Source organism: Watersipora subatra, chromosome 3, assembly GCF_963576615.1.
Source record: "Watersipora subatra chromosome 3, tzWatSuba1.1, whole genome shotgun sequence".
Lineage (NCBI taxonomy): Eukaryota > Metazoa > Bryozoa > Gymnolaemata > Cheilostomatida > Watersiporidae > Watersipora > Watersipora subatra.
This window is the reverse complement of record NC_088710.1, coordinates 3,776,208-3,797,776: the sequence shown is the minus strand read 5'-3', so window position 1 is coordinate 3,797,776 and position 21,569 is coordinate 3,776,208. Positions and strand designations below refer to the sequence as shown.

At 34.1% G+C, this 21,569-nt stretch overlaps 2 protein-coding genes across 3 annotated transcripts in view; one reads left to right on the top strand and one right to left on the bottom strand.

Annotated features, from left to right (window-relative positions):
- LOC137389643 (uncharacterized) overlaps nt 1–291 on the bottom strand; it is a 38,721-nt gene extending 38,430 nt beyond the window's left edge. Inside the window, exon 1 of the mRNA XM_068075705.1 lies at nt 185–291. Within this exon, the coding sequence (XP_067931806.1) occupies nt 185–216 (32 nt within the window). The 5' untranslated portion in view covers nt 217–291. The remainder of the gene's footprint in view (nt 1–184) is intronic.
- A 4,026-nt stretch (nt 292–4,317) lies between these two features.
- Nucleotides 4,318–21,569, top strand: part of LOC137392233 (protein pigeon-like) — a 128,770-nt gene continuing 111,518 nt past the window's right edge. For both annotated transcript variants that reach the window (XM_068078894.1, XM_068078893.1), the window contains exons 1-12: nt 4,318–4,390; nt 4,542–4,632; nt 5,273–5,361; nt 6,150–6,291; nt 6,847–6,900; nt 7,459–7,620; nt 8,087–8,127; nt 10,408–10,578; nt 13,314–13,392; nt 13,550–13,696; nt 13,794–13,868; nt 15,759–15,854. In XM_068078894.1, coding sequence (XP_067934995.1) covers nt 4,551–4,632; nt 5,273–5,361; nt 6,150–6,291; nt 6,847–6,900; nt 7,459–7,620; nt 8,087–8,127; nt 10,408–10,578; nt 13,314–13,392; nt 13,550–13,696; nt 13,794–13,868; nt 15,759–15,854 — 1,138 coding nt within the window. In that variant the 5' untranslated portion in view covers nt 4,318–4,390; nt 4,542–4,550. The remainder of the gene's footprint in view (nt 4,391–4,541; nt 4,633–5,272; nt 5,362–6,149; nt 6,292–6,846; nt 6,901–7,458; nt 7,621–8,086; nt 8,128–10,407; nt 10,579–13,313; nt 13,393–13,549; nt 13,697–13,793; nt 13,869–15,758; nt 15,855–21,569) is intronic.

Genomic DNA, 21,569 nt, shown 5'->3' with positions numbered 1-21,569 from the left:
ACATTTAGCAAAGTTCGGCTTTCATTATTTCACACCAGCTAAAGCGTAAGATAATTCCAAAGACTTGTCTTGGTCATTATATTGCAACAATATATGCACTGTACATAAAATGTAACTGACTGATCTTAGTTAATAAAAACTATAAAAAATTATATTATAAGCTACAACTTCAAAACTACCACACCTAGGAACCTTCATCGGAATTCCATGAACCATTTCGTTTTCTTCAATTTCGTTTCTAACTTCATTGAGAAGTTTGTTTAGATCATCCTCGTAGTCTGCTATTAAATCTTGCGGAGCCAAGCTGAGAATATCTTCCATTTTTGGGTCCATGATGAAAACGTTACAATCAGACTTCTACCAATGTGTGTGCCAGATATATTGATTACATGTTGTCACATATGAGATTAAATACTCAACGAACTACCAGCGAATTTAAGATACAAAAACGGGTACATGTGATTTCCACAACAACCAATCAACAACGCTTGATTTCCGGGTAAAGAATTTATAAAGCTGCAAATCGTTTGCTTATGGTGTAATAAAAATACCATAATTTTAATTAATTTGATTCAAAAATAAACTTTTAGTTAAAACATACTTTTGCCATAATTAGACTTGCTATATATTTTTTGGTGCAATCTAAAACGTAAACAAATATAACCTTGACCCTCACACCGTAAGTTTAATCACGGGAATGCCGTTGGTTCTAAGGCTACATACAATCTTCCGTGGAGTTCGCACTTGTTATTGAAACATACATGTATTAGTAGGTCCAACCATTCTGCGTTTAACGTTCGACTGCCTATTTTTGTGTGGTATAGAGGTTATTTGAGATTTGGTGCTTGCTATAATATATATAATTGTTTTTGAAGCTTCTACACCAAGTTCTCCTGAAGAATAGAACGCCTTAATCGGGTAAAACGTTGTGTTGATAACGTTTGGATGGTCTATCGGAGTAGTTTGGAATAAGTGAAATACTAGTTTTTTGTTTTTGTGATTGGCTTAGGTTTGCGTTTTATGTTTTTTATATAGAGGAAACTCATACATTGGGTAAATCTGACAAGGTCAAATCTGATATCGAGAAACAAAAAGTAATAAACTTCTTTGGGAGAACTAGACTCTAAACATTAGACACTGCTATTATTTTCAAGGTGTATTTTATTTATAAAGTAAATATTCGTCTAGCTTAAAAAGAATGTTAAATGAACTATCAGAATGTTGACAGTAAACCCTATGTAAAACGGAAGGGAAATGCATGGTAACTATATGTGGTTGCCTAACATAACAGTTGTTCTCAGAAACTTGTTCAAATGACTATTTTAGTTGGTAGTAGTAATTCATTTGTGTAACAGTACTAGCTGAATGCTTTTTGTTAACATGCTTCTTTGTGGCAGACCCAGATTCGCCAAAAAGCAGATCTAGGTCTGCCAAAAAGATGTAAAAGCTGCACATATATGCTCACTGGACATTAACCCCCATGCCGTCTTGAAGCTTTTCTAATTTCCTGCAACTGCTGTTATTTCAGACATCAATGTAGTTTGAGCTTCAACAACTCTGGACAAATACATTTTGTTATATTCTATATAAACTATATATCTCGATTTGCAAGCTAGATAAAAAATGTCTGTACGTATTGATTGTGCATTAATTATACCAGGAGAGTGCAATAGCAACATTTCAAGTTGAAAACATGAATGCTAAACGGAATAACTACGTATTGGTTTTGGGTGAGGGTGTAACACAAGTGTGACACTAACAGTATTACTTATTATATTACTTATTATAATTGCAATGAGATAAACAGTTGTTAGAGAACAACTTTATGGTAAGTGTCTACAAGAAAATACAAAATAGCTACCGGTAACTTGATTGTACTAGTCATGCATGATGGCAACGTGTTACAGTACTATGTACATATGGTGTAAGTTCATGTAGGTACATAAGGATGTTGTCTAACTTTTTGTCTCATAGAAATTTCTAGACAAGGCACAAATTCCGCACTTGACTACCAGTTTTTGTTGTGGGAACTGTTTTGTATTACTGTATTTGAATTTGGTTATCTAATGTAAGGCAGTTGCAGGAAGATTTGAGGAGTACTTCAAGGAACATTATCATAATAAATATATAACTCTTATCTCCAGCATTCCACTATGAAGCTGCAAATTGATAATTTTTTCTTAAGAGTTGATGCTTCTTCCTAAGCAAAATTTTTTAAATTATGCTTTGCAAAAGTCTGGCAGTGTCATCTGATCTGAGATTATTCTATTACTTTCCTATATAAACAAAACTGAGAGTCCATTAATAAGGCTTTTCAAGTAGAAAAAAGGTCATGTGTTAAAACTTTACCTTACATCCAGTTAACTTTCATGTTAACAGTTAAAACATGTTAACAGTGAACATTCATTTTTAACTTCCATCCACAATGCGTATGCGCGTTGAACACAGAAGCTTCAGCCTATACATCTTCCTGTTCATAGTTTTTATGCGTTTTCTGGGTTTAATTGGTTATTGAATTGAACTTTCTTATTTATTCGATCAATTTTAATGTTTGCAGTTCTTTAATCGCTTGCTACAAAAATATGAAGTTTAGACAGCTAATGACGTATGGCTGCACATGCTGTAATTTCTAGCAGCTCAGCTGTGCTGGAGTAGAGCAGCTAGTTACAATCAGACTAATATGACATATATATATATATACATATATACGTAGACATAGATACTATATTATATCAATTAGATCTTTTACGTCTATTACATCTTTATTTACATACTTATAATTATTAAAGTTACTGTATGATCAATTGTAAGCATTTTTAAAAATAAACGCACATAGCAAATATTAATTTGTATTATCACTAACTGTTCTACATTTAATATGAATTATATGCCAACTTTTATTATGATTGTGTCAAGAAAGTCATCTACAAATGTTTTTTTCTCCAATTCTATTGCAAACTCCACTTGATTTGATTCTTTGAACATGATAAAAAGTAAACTGATTACATATTACATGTTTTAATGTACAATAATATTGTACTATATTTTTTGCATTTATTTACCTGTTTTATTTTATTTAATGCATGCCTTACAAATTATTTTGTTGTACCTAAGGTATTCATATACTTATTCATTTCTGTTTTTAACAAAAATTCATACCATTTCTACCATGAACTCCCTTTATTGACAATAAGAGACAGTTGTATTGAATACTTGTCAATAAGAATCAGCAATAAACATATTGATGATTTGAACAAACGCGTACTATCATTAATTCATTATAATATGACACCTAGCTAAAATTTATCCAATAGTTCACAGGATCATGCTCTCTTTGATCAGCATAAACACAGAAAAATTGCATCATGTTCAGTTTAAGAACTGATGCAAGACAGGCACTTATGAATGTATCAACTCGGTTCATCATTTTTCAACACAGGCATTAGGTAGGTTGTCCATGTAAAAGATGCTATCTAAATGGAGGTCACATAAACCTACAACTGTGAGTGTGTGAAAAAGAGAGAAAGGCAATTAGCATGAGGTCTTTTTGGAGCAGCATCAATCGGTTTTGAACTTGATAGATATGCCTCGTTGTCAGCAAAGTTTGAGTAGATGTGTGCATCAATTTTAATTGACCTCGGTTATGGCCATTGTATGGTGTAAAAATCAAGATTATTGAAATACTGGTTTCATTTAATACTGAAGAATGATTCAGTGAAAGTAACCTTTCCAAGCTCACGTTACTTAGCGGCAACTATGGTTAATTATGTTTGTAAGAATCCTAACATGATGTTTGCATTGCATGAAGCATGCTAGCAACTATAGAATCATATATCACCTTGGGGGAACCTTAAAGGTGTAACAGTTTGACCTTAGTCATAAAATTAATTGCTAAAGATGCAATCCAACACCCATTTTATTTACCTATAAAGTGTAGTTGGGAATTTTTGGTATTTGTATTCTAATCTCCTGCCGCATATTTTGAACCCAGAACAAGTAAAGCGCATGTCAAAAGAATGCGATATCACCCTTTTTAATATTTCTTACCAGCAAATACAATGGAAAAGTTATGATATAGAAAATAATAGCTGTTAATAATAATAAATAACAGAAAAATAATAACTCACGGTTGGTAATGCACTTTCATTGTTAAGTTGCTGGTCACGGAACCTCTGAACAAAAATAATGATAAAGATTTTAGCATGTTTATTCTCCATGGCTGGTGATCTAAGTCATGGCTAGGAAAATATTCTGTAATCCTTTCTAATGACACAATACATTGATATTTACAGAATATCTTAAGATCTCCAGCTTATCCATAAGAGAGGACAATAATAAAAACCAAACCACGTTTTTATGGCTATGTTGAGAGACAGACATTTCCCTTGAGGTAATCTAAAACATGCATCAGAAATGCTGTAGAGCTATGAGATTTGACACGTGTCTGCTAGCATTTTATTACCGTTAGATTTGATTCAATGAAGGCATTCACATTCAATTACAGCGAGTAAGTATTTCTAAACAACTTCTTTCTGTTTCAGAAGACCAGCATGCTTCAGTTTAATGAAATTGTTAATCTTCGAGAAGAGGTCTGTAAAGGAATACAATGCGAGGAGTGGTTTCGAGCATCAGGTTTGTTCAAGTTTCTCATTTATGGCCTTACTTCCTTGAACTTTTATCAGACTTGTCTCTTTCTAGGACTGTTTTTAGACTGCCAATAGTTATAAGTAGTGCCTCTGATTGAATAGGATTAATCGTTATAGGTTATAGCTGTAACTGGTACTATTTTAAAATAGTTTTAAGTCTGTTTTCTGAAACTGTTATTCATAAAACTGGCTCTTTGGGCTGTCTCCATTGACAATCTTTACTGATTTCTGCAAGAGACAAAATTTACGGCTTCCTTTTAGGGTGTTTCTGTAGTTGCTCTGTGAACTGCTCCAAGATGCCATGGCTTGTTATCTGATTTACATGCCAAATCTAGGAATTTTTACATTTTCAGACATTGATCATGTAGGGGTATACTTGCAAGTCAACTCACATTATTTATTGGAAAATATTACAAAATGAGGACGGAACATTAAAAAAAAAAGAAACTGCTGTGCCTCCAAATGAAACTGCAGATTATTTATATTTATCTGGATGGTTTTTCTTACTTTGAAACCATGGCAAACACGCTTAAAGTAGATTCTGTTTTGGTCATCGGTCAGTATTACTTTTACGTATTTAAAAGCTATTTGTTTGGACTCTGTTTTGGTCTATGTTATTTTTATAGGAGATGAGTTGGTCTTTGAATCTGTCAAGTTGGTCGGTAGAGAGAATGATGGTACATTCTTGTTCCGTTACAACACCACTACTCTTCCGGTAACTTCCTTTTTTCATGACGAATGATTCTTTGTGTTGTGCTATGTATCTAGATATTCTGGATGATTTTGTGCACCCTCAAGACCTAAGTTTAGTTAGGAATTTTAAAGAATAATAAACGACAATTCGTCCCTGATATGATGATCATATACTAGAAAATTTTATTACTGCATCTATGCATGTACTCTTTAAAAAGTGGAAACAACTTCAAGCATGTCGATCAATCAGCATTGCTGAGTGCTCTTGCTAATTAAAAGTTAGCATCAGCAAGCATTTTGTTCTCATCATATATTTCTTATGTGATAATGCCTATACTATCTAATTTTTTGGGCTTATCAATTCTTGCACGAATACATGTATGGTCTAAACAATTCTACAAACTCACTCGAGTGACGATGTGACATTTGAAGTAACAGCGCCTGTGCATTTTTACAGTGTAGAAGGAGGAGGTTATAGCAAACCTTTCTTACTTTTGTGCTAAAATGTCTGGTTATTTATAATATGACTTTATATTCTAAAAAAATCATGGATTTAAAGATTTTGAGAAAGTTTCCTGTTGGACTGGATAAGCTTTTTTGCTTTGAGATTTTTGAGGGAAATTATTTCTAATTCCAGTCATAAAAAATTATGACTGAAATCTTCAACGTAGCAAAAAGAGCATTTTTAATGTTAGTAGCCAACAAACTGTTTCACAACTCGATTTTGTCACCTAAAGTTGTCCATATTATCACTAGTGATCGATTTCATCATTATGGTAACAATGTAGTCATTGCTGTGTTGTGCCGCAGACTGGTGGAGGGCTGAACCTACAGACTCACATAGGCCTTTGTCACCTGGCGGAGAACAGAGTGAAGACCCTACTGAGTCTGGAAGCTGGCAAGGAAGAGGATGTGGTTCACTGCACTATCAATGAAACAAGCACAGTAATTGGTTTGTTCCACGTTTGCTCTTTCTCTTTTGCCCTTTTTGTTTAGTTTTTTTTTGTAATTAACATCAATATCAATTTTTGCTTATACTTCATTATGCTGTTTCTCATTTTTATAGTTGGATCTTATTTGTCTTTTTATAGTTTTTATTTTTTTAATACCTTATTAGCAATAATATTATCTCAAACAAAAATGTTTTCTAAATTATGCCATACAAGAATCATAAATAAGGGTGACAGTTAATCAAACAAATCAAATGGATGTTCATTGGTTTGGAGTTATGTCTTCTTACCAAAGTTCCTTGTCAGCCATTTTTATTGACACAGTTTCAATGCTCTTGCATAGCAGAGCGTTTTACTTCTTTTTTGAAACAATTTTTTCGAAAGTTTTGCAGGGTCATCTGATTGGAGCTAATTTTATTACATTGTTATATGACTAAAACTGGGATCATCAAAAAGGTTTGTTAAGTAGAAAAAATGTCGCATTTTAAAACTTATTTCTATCTATAGCATGTATGCGCTGGAGTTGCCCTTCCTGACAGTCTGTCTACTATTTGTAGTGTTCTGTATTGCATCTGATGGTCCGATCAAAACAAGGTCTAGTGCCAATAAAGGTAAGTGCATGCTCCGGTGTTACGTAAGTATTCTTTTAAAAAGAACATGTTTATATAGTCTAATTTTACTTCGCAAAGTTCTAACATGTGAAATGAGGAATGTACCTACTCTTACTATCAGAGCTATGCATTAAAGAATATGCATTAAAAAACAACAATCAAAATGCACTATTTAGTTGCCCTTCTTTCGTGCCTGTGGTGTTTCCTGTCCATGTCGACACGATTTTGTGATGATATCTACTCAACAAGTAAGCGGTACTAAATTTACTAAATGTGATCGTTAGCAAGGATGGGCGTAAGTCATGCAGGTCGTAACTCCAATAATTGCTGTATTATTTGAAGAGGGAATGAATCTTAGCTATTAGAATGTAAGTATTGTGACACGCTTAGAGACACGCTCACCTGGTTGAGCTTGTCTAGTAAGTGACTATGTTAATACGACCTTCTGCTGAACTTCAAGTAGAGTAATTTGATTAATCTCTTCCAATTTGCCCAAAGTTTAGTTGCATTAATTTATTTTCGTGGAGTATATTTTACTACTTCTTCGTACCACTGCAGACATGAGGCTATACCTAGCAGACGTACATGCTGGTATGAGACGGAAAACAGTGCCCATAGAGATTGTAGCAGAAAGACTGGAGAACACAAAATCCGCACAGTTTATACACGGAACAGCCCTTGACAGGAAGGCACGACTCATCGTGTTTGAACATACTGAGTGTAAGTTATTGTTGATTGGAGCACTACAAGTATGGGTTACCATTCTGATTACTTGAGATGCTTCACTGGGGACAGAGACTTTGGAGTCTAAGATATTTTATTAGTTTTAGCTTATGTTCCCTAACATTATCGATGGGAGAGTTCGTTTAGTGTATGAGTATGTCAGAATGTGCATGGAGAGATGTTACCTACTTGTAGTTTTCCTTGCTTCTGTCTTTGTACATCCCCATTAACTTCTGTATAAGCTCTGTATAAATTTTGTGTAGCCCCTCCATTAACTGTAGTTCACGTTGTCTTTGTTGTCTCTGTAATATCTCTGCTTAGTTTCTGTATAGTCTCAGTAATATATCTATACTGCCTCTGTATCGCCCGTGTGTGGGATGGCTACTCTTCTCGAAATAAAATGTAGTATATTGGCTAGAACTTTATAGCTACTGCCTGCTCATTAACTTAATATGTATTGTAGACATTGGAGTGCTGACCTTACCATTAGACAGCACGGGACGGGTGAGTACACCTCTCAATATGTGGGAGGTTTTCAGCGAAACCACCGACTAGCTCACCAAATATTAGTAAATAACTTTTTGGCTGTTTTTTCAGCATTTTAAATGTCCTATTGAGTCGGGTTCAGGTAAAAACATCTATTTACACTGTGTTATGGACCAGAGTTCACAATAATGTAAACAACCTTAATATGTTGCTTTGGGAATCGTGTTCTCATAGTGTCAAACAGTATCAGACGATCATTTGATCCGAGTGTTAGCTATACGGTTGGGTAAGAGATTAGAAGTATGCTGGGCCCATATAAAGAAGCTGGTGTATTGATCCTACTGTTTGCCAATATCTGTGCTATTGTTGAAGTATATTTTTATACTGGGTCCACTTAGCCTAATCAACACGGGTACGTATTATTCTAACTCTAGTATGTTAGCAGTCTTGGGTGCTGTGAGAGATCATCATCACGTGTAATAATTACATGCACAATTATTCCATGATACTGCAAGGTAGTTTGGTGACGCAGCTGGTAGTTCGCTCGGCTGCAAAACTCGGATACTAAAATTCAATTCCTGTACAGAGCAACATTTTTCCTAATGCTCTTAGCTTGGTGACAAACGGACACTGTTTATTATAGTAAAGATTGCACGCATTTGTAAAGACTCTCATAAAATACAACTTACACTGATAAAGTAAGTACCCATAAGCTCTTTCAATCTACATGTATATACATGGTTTAGCTAGCAGTCATAAAGAATGATTTTGTTTCATTCTCACCCCTGATGATGCTTCTAAACATAACATCTCTCCTTCGATAATTTCAGTTATCAGTCATTTAATGTGCAGATATTTCTAATTATTCCATAGAGATCTCATTTCATTGTGTTATACCTTTAGATTACAGATTTGTTGGAGTTTCCAACAAATCTTCTCGCATGTAAGTTAAGTGAAAGAGCTATGAAGTTCTAAAACCACTGCTATCGGCTGTGAGCAGTTACAAAAGATTTTAGTTTATATGCAGTTGAAGATTTCTAACACTGTGTTATTCTAGCTAAATGCACTGTCCAATTGGTAAAGCTAGAAATCGTGGCCAGGTTTTCTGGCTTGGAGAGGAGATGGAAAGCAGTTGTATTATCACACCAGTATTAACACTTGTTACGTGCATTGTGCACTCTGTCCAGTCATGATGAGTACTATACACAAATATATATGCGTCAAGGGCTACGGCTTATCATTAAATGTTAGCTCTACTCTGATTAAATGTCTGTTTAGTTTGGGCGGTTCATATTCTATAACATTCGTAGCAAACACAGAATTTATTTTTATATCTCTTCTTAGCAAAATGAACTTTGTTCATCTTCACCTCATATACAATATTCTGAAGAGTTCGCTATGGATTAAACTACTCTAGTATATAATAGTAATATTGTAATATAATAATAATATCATAATAATATATATTGTATAGTTGTAGAAGTTGACCTTCAGAGATATTTTTAAAGCTGATAAGGCTACTAAAAATTTAGGCTGAGAAAAATATGGTGCTGCTTAAAGATTGTCATGCTTATAAGGAGTAATGTATACAGGTTTTCCTTTTATAAGTTGATGAAAAAGTGCATACAATTCTATGTTCACTTTGGTGTCAAATTACTGTTATTTTGACGAATAGTTATCACAGTGCATTTACTGCTGTATTATAGTATTATATACTAATATTCAAATTACACTTTTGTAAAGTAAAAAGAGATTTATTATGCCAATTGATTTTTAAGCCTTTTATGGCCAACTAAAATAAAACGGTGCCCTAGTGGTCTGGAATGCTTCACCTGCAAGTAGTGGTTTCTAAATCTAACTTTAAATCGCTTTATGCAACTCGGCATGTCTCCAGTCATCCAGGTTTCCTTGCCACTGGGCTCAGTCATGTTTAGCTCATATCACAGCAACAATGCTCTTACAAGCATCAATGATATACAGCCCCCCCCAGTGGGGGGGGGCTGTATATCATTGCAGACATGCACAGCCTCTGCTTGCAGTAAGCCAAGTAGACATAATTAATCTTCGAGAGATCGCTCCCTCGTATAAAACACTTGACTAGCAGTCCGAGATTTCGACGCGCTTGATCATGATTTTTGTTAAAGTTTTTATTTAAATCACTAAACTCCCACAGGAAATCGTTTCTAAGGAATCAAGTGTGCAAGTTTTTTATGGTTGGATGTGAATACAAGTAAGCTTTTATTACGTGACAAGGCCAGACAGGGGTGGGAGAGTTTGATGCAACGTATACTGCTGTAGTTGAAGGACAAGGAGAAAAGCTACAAGCCTGATTGGATCATTGGAAAGCATTACTGGTACCAGTGGGATGTGGACAAACAACATCTCTACACTATAGCACAGGACCTCAACAATGACAGCATTGTCTTGAATGTCTACCAGACCTCTGATAAAGTCACCCTCCAGCACTTGGTGAGTTGTTACATGGGGCAGAAGCTCCTTGCTGTTTGAAGCTAAGTTGTGTGACTTGAGATATGTTTATACAGTCAAATAATTACAGTGATAATAAGTAATAAGTCAACTGACATTATATGGCTTGTTCAATGTTGCTGCTTAGTATTGGTAACAGCAAAGATTTTCACATTGTGAAAATCAACTTTTGAATTTAAATTAAGTACATGAACAAACTTCATCTTTGACAAAATGCTTGATGTTGGTCAACTTGATGTTGGTCAACTTGATGTTGGTCAACTTGATGCTGGCCAACTTGTTGTTGGTCAACTTGATGTTGGTCACCTTGATGTTGGTCAACTTGATGTTGGTCACCTTGATGTTGGTCAACTTGATGTTGGTCAACTTGATGTTGGTCACCTTGATGTTGGTCAACTTGATGTTGGTCACCTTGATGTTGGTCAACTTGATGTTAGTCACCTTGATGTTGGTCAACTTGATGTTGGTCACCTTGATGTTGGTCAACTTGATGTTGGTCACCTTGATGTTGGTCAACTTGATGTTGGTCAACTTGATGTTGGTCACCTTGATGTTGGTCAACTTGATGTTGGTCACCTTGATGTTGGTCAACTTGATGTTGGTCACCTTGATGTTGGTCAACTTGATGTTGGTCACCTTGATGTTGGTCAACTTGATGTTGGTCAACTTGATGTTGGTCACCTTGATGTTGGTCAACTTGATGTTGGTCACCTTGATGTTGGTCAACTTGATGTTAGTCACCTTGATGTTGGTCAACTTGATGTTGGTCACCTTGATGTTGGTCAACTTGATGTTGGTCACCTTGATGTTGGTCAACTTGATGTTGGTCAACTTGATGTTGGTCACCTTGATGTTGGTCAACTTGATGTTGGTCACCTTGATGTTGGTCAACTTGATGTTGGTCACCTTGATGTTGGTCAACTTGATGTTGGTCACCTTGATGTTGGTCAACTTGATGTTGGTCACCTTGATGTTGGTCAACTTGATGTTGGTCACCTTGATGTTGGTCAACTTGATGTTGGTCACCTTGATGTTGGTCAATTTGATGTTGGTCACCTTGATGTTAGTCAATTTGATGTTAGTCAACTTGGTGTTGGTCACCTTGATGTTGGTCACCTTGATGTTGGTCAACTTGATGTTGGTCACCTTGATGTTGGTCAATTTGATGTTGGTCAACTTGATGTTAGTCAATTTGATGTTGGTCAAGATGTCCAATTGGCAAGAAGAACAGACATTGTTTAGATATAAGGAAAATGAGAAACAAGTTTATCAAGGCTCTGCCACTTTGGCAGATGCTAAGTAGGCAGGGCTTAATGAAAGGTAAAAGCCGTTAAATTGTATCTAGATGCATAGAAGTGATAACGTCAGCCCAGAAAGGTCATACAACTTACATACTAGACTGTGTGACAATATCAGCAGCTGTCTCAACCAAACATACATGTAAAAATTTCATTTCGTTCTGTTGCTGACTAATGATCAGACGGCCGGAGTTTGCTGGCTGATAGCTTCCACCACTACCTTCAGTATTTAAAATACAGACTGCGCATTCCTTCTATATCATATCTATGATATGTATCTATATGTATCTGTTTGGGGTGGAAACAGATACACATAGATCTGTTGCATATAGTTCTGTTACATATAGATACATATGCTAACTAGTCACATATACAATATGTGATTAGTTAGCATGGGTAACTACTTAGCAATGTACCTACCCTAGACCATAAATGCAAACACTGGATGCGTTCAAAATGCTATCGGCTCAGAAGAGACCGGCTAAATTTTGAACAGACCTTTTTGAATGGAACAGTCTTCTCGTTGGCAGCACTCAAACCTACAACATTGCTGGTGGCTAATATCAGAAATGCCAGTTTAGGGTAGCCTTCTCTTGCATACAAACTTGAGTTAGGGTGGCATTTCATGTATGAATGGAGTAATTTTATGTATTTTCTATAATTCATTCGTAGAAGGATCGTCGCATATCAGAGAGCCTGTTTGGTAATGCATTCTTTTGTGTAAAGCAGCTTGCGGTCTGCTAATCGTGTGAGCATAGTTAACTCGTGCGCAAGCCTGTGCTGTTTGCTTGAATAAGAAGCTTGGCTTTGGCTACTTTGTTCCCATTCCAGCAACTGATATCGTGTTTTTTGCTTCCTAGAAAAGTTTAGTTAGAAATAACAGGGTGGAAAACTGTATAAATCGAAGCTCATTACAAAGAGGTAAGAAGAAGCGGAAAAAGTTAGTCACTTGTCATGTGAGGCAAACAGTTGATGGTAATTGAAGAATAATTTTTTCAATAGCAGCCTGGATTCACTGTTGTGCTTTACCTTCTTTGTAAGGCCTTGTTTTTTTTCTCACATATTTTCCACATTCTGGTTGCTGACCAAAGATAGTGGCACATCATTAATTACAAGAGTTAGCTGTCTCCAAACTATTTAAAACTTAATACTTCAAAATATGTAAAACAGCTTTTAATGGGCCCGCAACCTTTCCTAACTTTGCATGCTCCACGAGCTTGTTTCCTAAGTTAGCTGGTAGATAATGGAACTCTTGCTTGTGCATCATCTATCTCTCTCTCTCTATCTCTTTTCCTTTGTTCGCTCTGTCTCTCTTTACTCAATCTCTCTCATTTGTTTTCTCTCCTCCCTCTACTCTTCTTCTCTTTCTCATCCTCCCTCCAGTATTTTTTTATTTTAGATGTTTTTTCCTTTTTACAGTTTTTGCTTCCGATAGAAATAGACTCCAAGACAACAAGACCAAGACTGTCTCGACTCAACGTTGAGCAGCGATCGCAAGGTATTTTATAGGATGAACTGAAATATTTCCATACCAACACCATATTTCCATGTTTTGAGCCAAATTACATTTATTTTATAAAGAGTTTCACTCATTTATTTTACCTCAACACCTCAACTTATTATTGTGGTAATGCTGCTGTCCTGTTCTATTGCAGACAGAAACATCATTGTCCTCACCAGCAGCGACAGCACAAACGATGGACTGCTTTGTCTCTGCAATCAGGTGCCGTACACACGGAGGGACAAATCCGAAGTTGATCTCCCATTTACCCTCAGCTATGAAATACTATCATTTGTTCATGGTATGCTAGTCTGAGGATATATGTTTGTACTGCCAAAGGTAGACGTTTACTATGAATTGGCTGCCGTGTTCACTGTTATTGTTCTCTGATGTTGTAGGAAAGAAGTTTAAAGTCTCTGTACCTAATGTACCTGGGCGGCTAAGGAAAGTCTGCATACACTTCACCCTCATAGGTGAGTCAAATATCAACAAGTTGGCTGGAGACTTGTTGATTTGTGTCCTTTATGTGCATTCGAAGAGAAAAATCATTACCACTCAGTTTTGTAGGAACCCATAGAGTACTTTATAATCAGCCAAAACTGGACTCACTCAAATATAGTCTGATATGAGAATAGGACATAATAATAGCTAGGACATAGCATTTAGCCTGCCATATACATAACAGCGACAGGTAAAATATTCAAATACAAGAGAACACAATTTTAATACGAGAGAAAAAAAACTCAAGGGCAACTGAATTAGGTACAGAATGAACCTATCAAATGAGGAGTCGTGATTTTAAATTTAATTTAATTTTCTCATCAAGTAGGAAAATTGCCAAGACATGCACTATAAGAAACCATTGGTGACGGCTCTATGTGCGCAATAGCCTGGCTAGTTGAGATGCAGAGATTGGTTGGCGGGCAGTGAGCGGGGGGTGGCCTCTCATCTTCTGAGTCACATGAGAAACCGAGGATATCTCTGATTGTTGGAGTTGTCATTCCAATATTTTGAACAAAAGACATTTTGAACAAGACAGTAAAAGCTTGTTCAGGTTCAATTTATCAGCCTTGTCAGTTTCTAACCTTTAACCTCTTGAACTCTGACTTTTCTCATCAGGGCGCACCACTATACCTGGGAAAGTTGTCATAAATTGGACATTTGAAAACTTTTATGAAATATACTAAACCTGCTCACAATCAAATAAAATTTGGTGATGAACTGGAAAATAACTTGTAAAAAATAAGTTTTCGTGCTCGTAGTGTGGGTTCAGGCAGACAGATAGAATGATTATATATTATTGCAATTATTTATATTATAAATAATTATATTATTTATAATATAAATAATTGTAATCATTATTTGTATTATATATATTACAATATATTATTATAAATAATTATATTATAAATAATTATTATATTATAAATAATTATTATATCATTTATAATATAATAATTTATTATAGTGAAGATTAATTGCTAGAATTTATAATTTTGTTAAATAATATTGTTATGGATTTGCTAAACTCAGCTATTTCTAATGGCCACACGCATCAAGCTATCCTGGGATTAGCGTAGTAATATGCAAGCCAGCTTTCATGGAAAGCCAACCAAACACTGTATATAAGGATACGTAAAGCAGCGTAGAACAGGATGTGTAAGAATAAGTAATGAAGAAAGATACACTGAAGAGACAGAAGAACAAAGAGCACGAGATACTGTCTACAAGCAACGAAACTATATATGAACATTTGTGGATTATTTGAACATTAACTCATCTCTGTGCAGCTTTAGCTTGTGTAATAAAGAGCCATACTCATTCACCAGCCATCTTGCTTGCAACGATTATAGTTGTGCATGAGAGCTAATACTCATTCAGTATAAGACAACTTGTAACCAGAACCCACTTAGTATTGATTGCAAGTGCCATAAGTCGCTATATTAGCGAGAGGCAAGCTCAAAAATTCATTACAATATTCATTTGCCTATCAAAAGATAATGTAAAAATAATACAAGGTCATGTGATCAAATACTATGGCTATTTTGTTTGTCTAGTTGTTGGCTGACTCATTTTAATCCTAAGATTGTTTCTCTTGTCAAGCCATTATGCAAAAGCGCAAAGGTTGAACCTTTAAACAATTAAACCTTCTAGAACCTTCTTTGCATCCTTTTAGAGCAGTTACTCACTATTTTTAAATATAACTTACTACTTTTTCTGGCAATCAGTTTTTCAACTATTGCATGTAATGCAATAATTCTACTTTGTGCAGTATAACACTATGTGCAATAGCTGTACTATGTGCTGTACTATGTGCTCATCTACTTCAACTAGCAATAAGTTTAAAACTTACTTGTTTACAGGTAACTTTCTCCTGGCATATTTACCTGAGGTCTTTACTCATATACTCAATGTTCAAGATGTTGCCGAACTTGGAGTACTTAATATCATCAGTGGAGGTACTAGCTTACTGTTCTGTTTTGCAGTAGAATATTTTGCTGTGACGTTTTATGTTATATAAAATGATACGTAAATGCTATACAGAGCTAGGCTTTGCCCTACTACATCATGTGAAGGTGCCATTGTCATTTTATTTGTAATAGACGAGTAGAGATTGTGGTATGTGTGACTGTCATATAGCAGATAAGAGTGCCATAAAGTATGTTAACAGTCATAATATGCTTGTTTTAACATATCAGTAATAATGTTAAAAACGTACAATGTAGATGTTTGGTCAAGTTTTTCCACCACGAATTAAAACATGGAAATTGGAGTTGTCTTCTCGCGTTCAAACGATGACAATAATTCCATACTCGGTTTACATTGCGTCAGCCATATGCCGTGTTAGATAGCGTTCTTTGTTAAATCTTGCCAAAGCATCGTAGCAGAGTGGCGCAGTGGAAGCGTGCTGGGCCCATAACCCAGAGGTCGGTGGATCGAAACCACTCTCTGCTATCTTATTTTTTGTAGATGTTAGGTAATTAGCTACATTGAATTGTTTATTGCTAAATGTTGGACTAGATTCTATAGATTTTGTGAATGTCGCTCACAGGTTAAAGACATGCAACAGATTTGTTGTGTATTAAGTTTGGTTTAGGTTAAATAATGTCAGCCAGCTATTAAGTTAGAAAGAAGTATGTTTGCAAAAGTAAGGTTATGCCACCAGGATATGGCCAGTTACGACCAGCGTCTAAATGTCATTAATCCTGAGGAGCTGAATATGTTTTTAGATTTTTGTTTTTGCTATTTAAAATACCCAAATCGGATCTCCAATCTGCCTGACCATCCGTTACATCGCTACTTCGCCAAAAAACACTACACCCTATACCAGACACCCAAACATTGCACAGCATTATGCAAAAAAGCTTTTTCTTTTAATATAGATAATTTACTTTACTAGTTTATTTTTGCCTCATGGTCTAATTTGCTTTAAACGGCACTGACCTGTGTAAGCCTAATATCTATCTATTTATCATCTGCATACATACGGGTCGGAAAACAATTCCTGTGCAACAAGGCAACTTGTCCTCGTCAGGAACTGATTCTTGAAGCTTGTACAACAACTCCGTTGTTGTACTTCAGTTTCATTTTATTCGGTTTTCTGATTGTTTTAATGAAGATTAGTGCTATTTTATGTCACTAAATGAGCCCATTGTCCATATTAAAATATAATGTCAACTTGCCTGATCACCCACTCGGGGATCATATAGTATACTAGTTGAATGCCAGGCGTGGCCCGGGTATTAAAAATGTCTTTGGACAGAAAATTTATTTTTATATAACATATACAACATTTCCAATTGTAACTTTTAAACTTCATATCACGAGAAAAGTGTTTTTGTGCAGCTCAAATGTATTAAGATAATGAATACACAATGGGTACATGGTGTGTATATTAAAAAGATTACTGTTGCAGGAGAAGCTTGTTGTGTTCGAACGATACTGTTCAAAACTCGGTTTTGTTGGACGATACTGGCACCTCTCGATACCGGTACAAATGTAAAAATGAGATACCGTACTGTCATTGTCTGATACTTTGTCTGACTGAACGGAGAGAATGTAGAGGCAACTCCTACTCTAGATAATACAATTGTCCACATGATTAGCATTTATCTTTTACAGATTTACTGAAATCGGGAATATGAGTGTAATGGCACTTTTAAAATTGAAATGGCACATCTGAAAATTACACATTAAAAAAATTGGTAAGGGTAAAAAAATTTAAAAAAAGACAAACACAAAAAGTAATATTAATTAATAATAAGAAAAGTGCACATTTAGCTTGTGCAATCGTGAAAAGGAGATACAGTATATGGTGAGAGCATTGGGAAGGATAAGAACAGCTTATTCTTGTGGTTATGCGTGCTTATTAGTAGACTTGTGGTTGAATGTCACAAGTTCAAATCCACTACGCAGATAATATTTTGTTGCTAAAACTTTATCGCTATAACTAGACAGACAAACGACAAACAAACAAACATTGAGAGTTATATATAAAGGTACGTGGATAGAACTATTGAGAGTTATATATAAAGGTATGTGGATAGAACTATTGAGAGTTATATATAAAGGTATGTGGATAGAACTATTGAGAGTTATATATAAAGGTACGTGGATAGAACTATTGAGAGTTATATATAAAGGTATGTGGATAGAACTATTGAGAGTTATATATAAAGGTATGTGGAGTTATATATAAAGGTATGTGGATAGAACTATTGAGAGTTATATATAAAGGTATGTGGATAGAACTATTGAGAGTTATATATAAAGGTACGTGGATGGAACTATTGAGAGTTATATATAAAGGTATGTGGAGTTATATATAAAGGTATGTGGAGTTATATATAAAGGTATGTGGAGTTATATATAAAGGTACGTGGAGTTATATATAAAGGTATGTGGAGTTATATACAAAGGTATGTGGAGTTATATATAAAGGTATGTGGAGTTATATATAAAGGTATGTAGAGTTATATATAAAGGTATGTGGAGTTATATATAAAGGTACGTGGAGTTATATATAAAGGTATGTGGAGTTATATATAAAGGTACGTGGAGTTATATATAAAGGTATGTGGAGTTATATATAAAGGTATGTGGAGTTATATATAAAGGTATGTGGAGTTATATATAAAGGTATGTGGAGTTATATATAAAGGTATGTGGAGTTATATATAAAGGTACGTGGAGTTATATATAAAGGTATGTGGAGTTATATATAAAGGTATGTGGAGTTATATATAAAGGTATGTGGAGTTATATATAAAGGTATGTGGAGTTATATATAAAGGTATGTGGAGTTATATATAAAGGTATATGGAGTTATATATAAAGGTATGTGGAGTTATATATAAAGGTATGTGGAGTTATATATAAAGGTATGTGGAGTTATATAAAAAGGTATGTAGAGTTATATACAAAGGTACGTGGAGTTATATATAAAGGTACGTGGAGTTATATATAAAGGTATGTGGAGTTATATATAAAGGTATGTGGAGTTATATATAAAGGTATGTGGAGTTATATATAAAGGTATGTGGAGTTATATATAAAGGTACGTGGAGTTATATATAAAGGTATGTGGAGTTATATATAAAGGTATGTGGAGTTATATATAAAGGTATGTGGAGTTATATATAAAGGTATGTGGAGTTATATATAAAGGTATGTGGAGTTATATAAAAAGGTATGTAGAGTTATATACAAAGGTATGTGGAGTTATATATAAAGGTACGTGGAGTTATATATAAAGGTATGTGGAGTTATATATAAAGGTATGTGGAGTTATATATAAAGGTATGTGGAGTTATATATAAAGGTATGTGGAGTTATATAAAAAGGTATGTAGAGTTATATACAAAGGTATGTGGAGTTATATATAAAGGTATGTGGAGTTATATATAAAGGTATGTGGAGTTATATATAAAGGTATGTGGAGTTATATATAAAGGTATGTGGAGTTATATATAAAGGTATGTGGAGTTATATAAAAAGGTATGTAGAGTTATATACAAAGGTATGTGGAGTTATATATAAAGGTATGTGGAGTTATATATAAAGGTATGTGGAGTTATATATAAAGGTACGTGGAGTTATATATAAAGGTATGTGGAGTTATATAAAAAGGTATGTGGAGTTATATAAAAAGGTATGTGGAGTTATATATAAAGGTATGTAGAGTTATATATAAAGGTACGTGGAGTTATATATAAAGGTATGTGGAGTTATATATAAAGGTATGTGGAGTTATATATAAAGGTATGTGGAGTTATATATAAAGGTACGTGGAGTTATATATAAAGGTATGTGGAGTTATATACAAAGGTATGTGGAGTTATATATAAAGGTATGTGGAGTTATATATAAAGGTATGTGGAGTTATATATAAAGGTACGTGGAGTTATATATAAAGGTATGTGGAGTTATATATAAAGGTATGTGGAGTTATATATAAAGGTACGTGGAGTTATATATAAAGGTATGTGGAGTTATATACAAAGGTATGTGGAGTTATATATAAAGGTACGTGGAGTTATATATAAAGGTATGTGGAGTTATATATAAAGGTATGTGGAGTTATATAAAAAGGTATGTAGAGTTATATACAAAGGTATGTGGAGTTATATATAAAGGTACGTGGAGTTATATATAAAGGTATGTGGAGTTATATATAAAGGTATGTGGAGTTATATATAAAGGTATGTGGAGTTATATATAAAGGTATGTGGAGTTATATATAAAGGTATGTGGAGTTATATATAAAGGTATGTGGAGTTATATATAAAGGTACGTGGAGTTATATATAAAGGTATGTGGAGTTATATATAAAGGTATGTGGAGTTATATATAAAGGTACGTGGAGTTATATATAAAGGTATGTGGAGTTATATACAAAGGTATGTGGAGTTATATATAAAGGTACGTGGAGTTATATATAAAGGTATGTGGAGTTATATATAAAGGTATGTGGAGTTATATATAAAGGTATGTGGAGTTATATATAAAGGTATGTGGAGTTATATAAAAAGGTATGTAGAGTTATATATAAAGGTATGTGGAGTTATATACAAAGGTATGTGGAGTTATATATAAAGGTACGTGGAGTTATATATAAAGGTATGTGGAGTTATAAATAAAGGTATGTGGAGTTATATATAAAGGTATGTGGAGTTATATATAAAGGTATGTGGAGTTATATATAAAGGTATGTGGAGTTATATAAAAAGGTATGTAGAGTTATATACAAAGGTATGTGAAGTTATATATAAAGGTACGTGGAGTTATATATAAAGGTATGTGGAGTTATATATAAAGGTATGTGGAGTTATATATAAAGGTATGTGGAGTTATATATAAAGGTATGTGGAGTTATATAAAAAGGTATGTAGAGTTATATACAAAGGTATGTGGAGTTATATATAAAGGTACGTGGAGTTATATATAAAGGTATGTGGAGTTATATATAAAGGTATGTGGAGTTATATATAAAGGTATGTGGAGTTATATATAAAGGTATGTGGAGTTATATATAAAGGTATGTGGAGTTATATATAAAGGTATGTGGAGTTATATATAAAGGTATGTGGAGTTATATATAAAGGTATGTGGAGTTATATATAAAGGTACGTGGAGTTATATATAAAGGTACGTGGAGTTATATATAAAGGTATGTGGAGTTATATATAAAGGTATGTGGAGTTATATATAAAGGTATGTGGAGTTATATAAAAAGGTATGTAGAGTTATATATAAAGGTACGTGGAGTTATATATAAAGGTATGTGGAGTTATATATAAAGGTATGTGGAGTTATATATAAAGGTATGTGGAGTTATATAAAAAGGTATGTAGAGTTATATACAAAGGTATGTGGAGTTATATATAAAGGTACGTGGAGTTATATATAAAGGTATGTGGAGTTATATATAAAGGTATGTGGAGTTATATATAAAGGTATGTGGAGTTATATATAAAGGTATGTGGAGTTATATATAAAGGTACGTGGAGTTATATATAAAGGTGTGTGGAGTTATATATAAAGGTATGTGGAGTTATATATAAAGGTACGTGGAGTTATATATAAAGGTATGTGGAGTTATATATAAAGGTACGTGGAGTTATATATAAAGGTATGTGGAGTTATATATAAAGGTATGTGGATGGAACTATTGA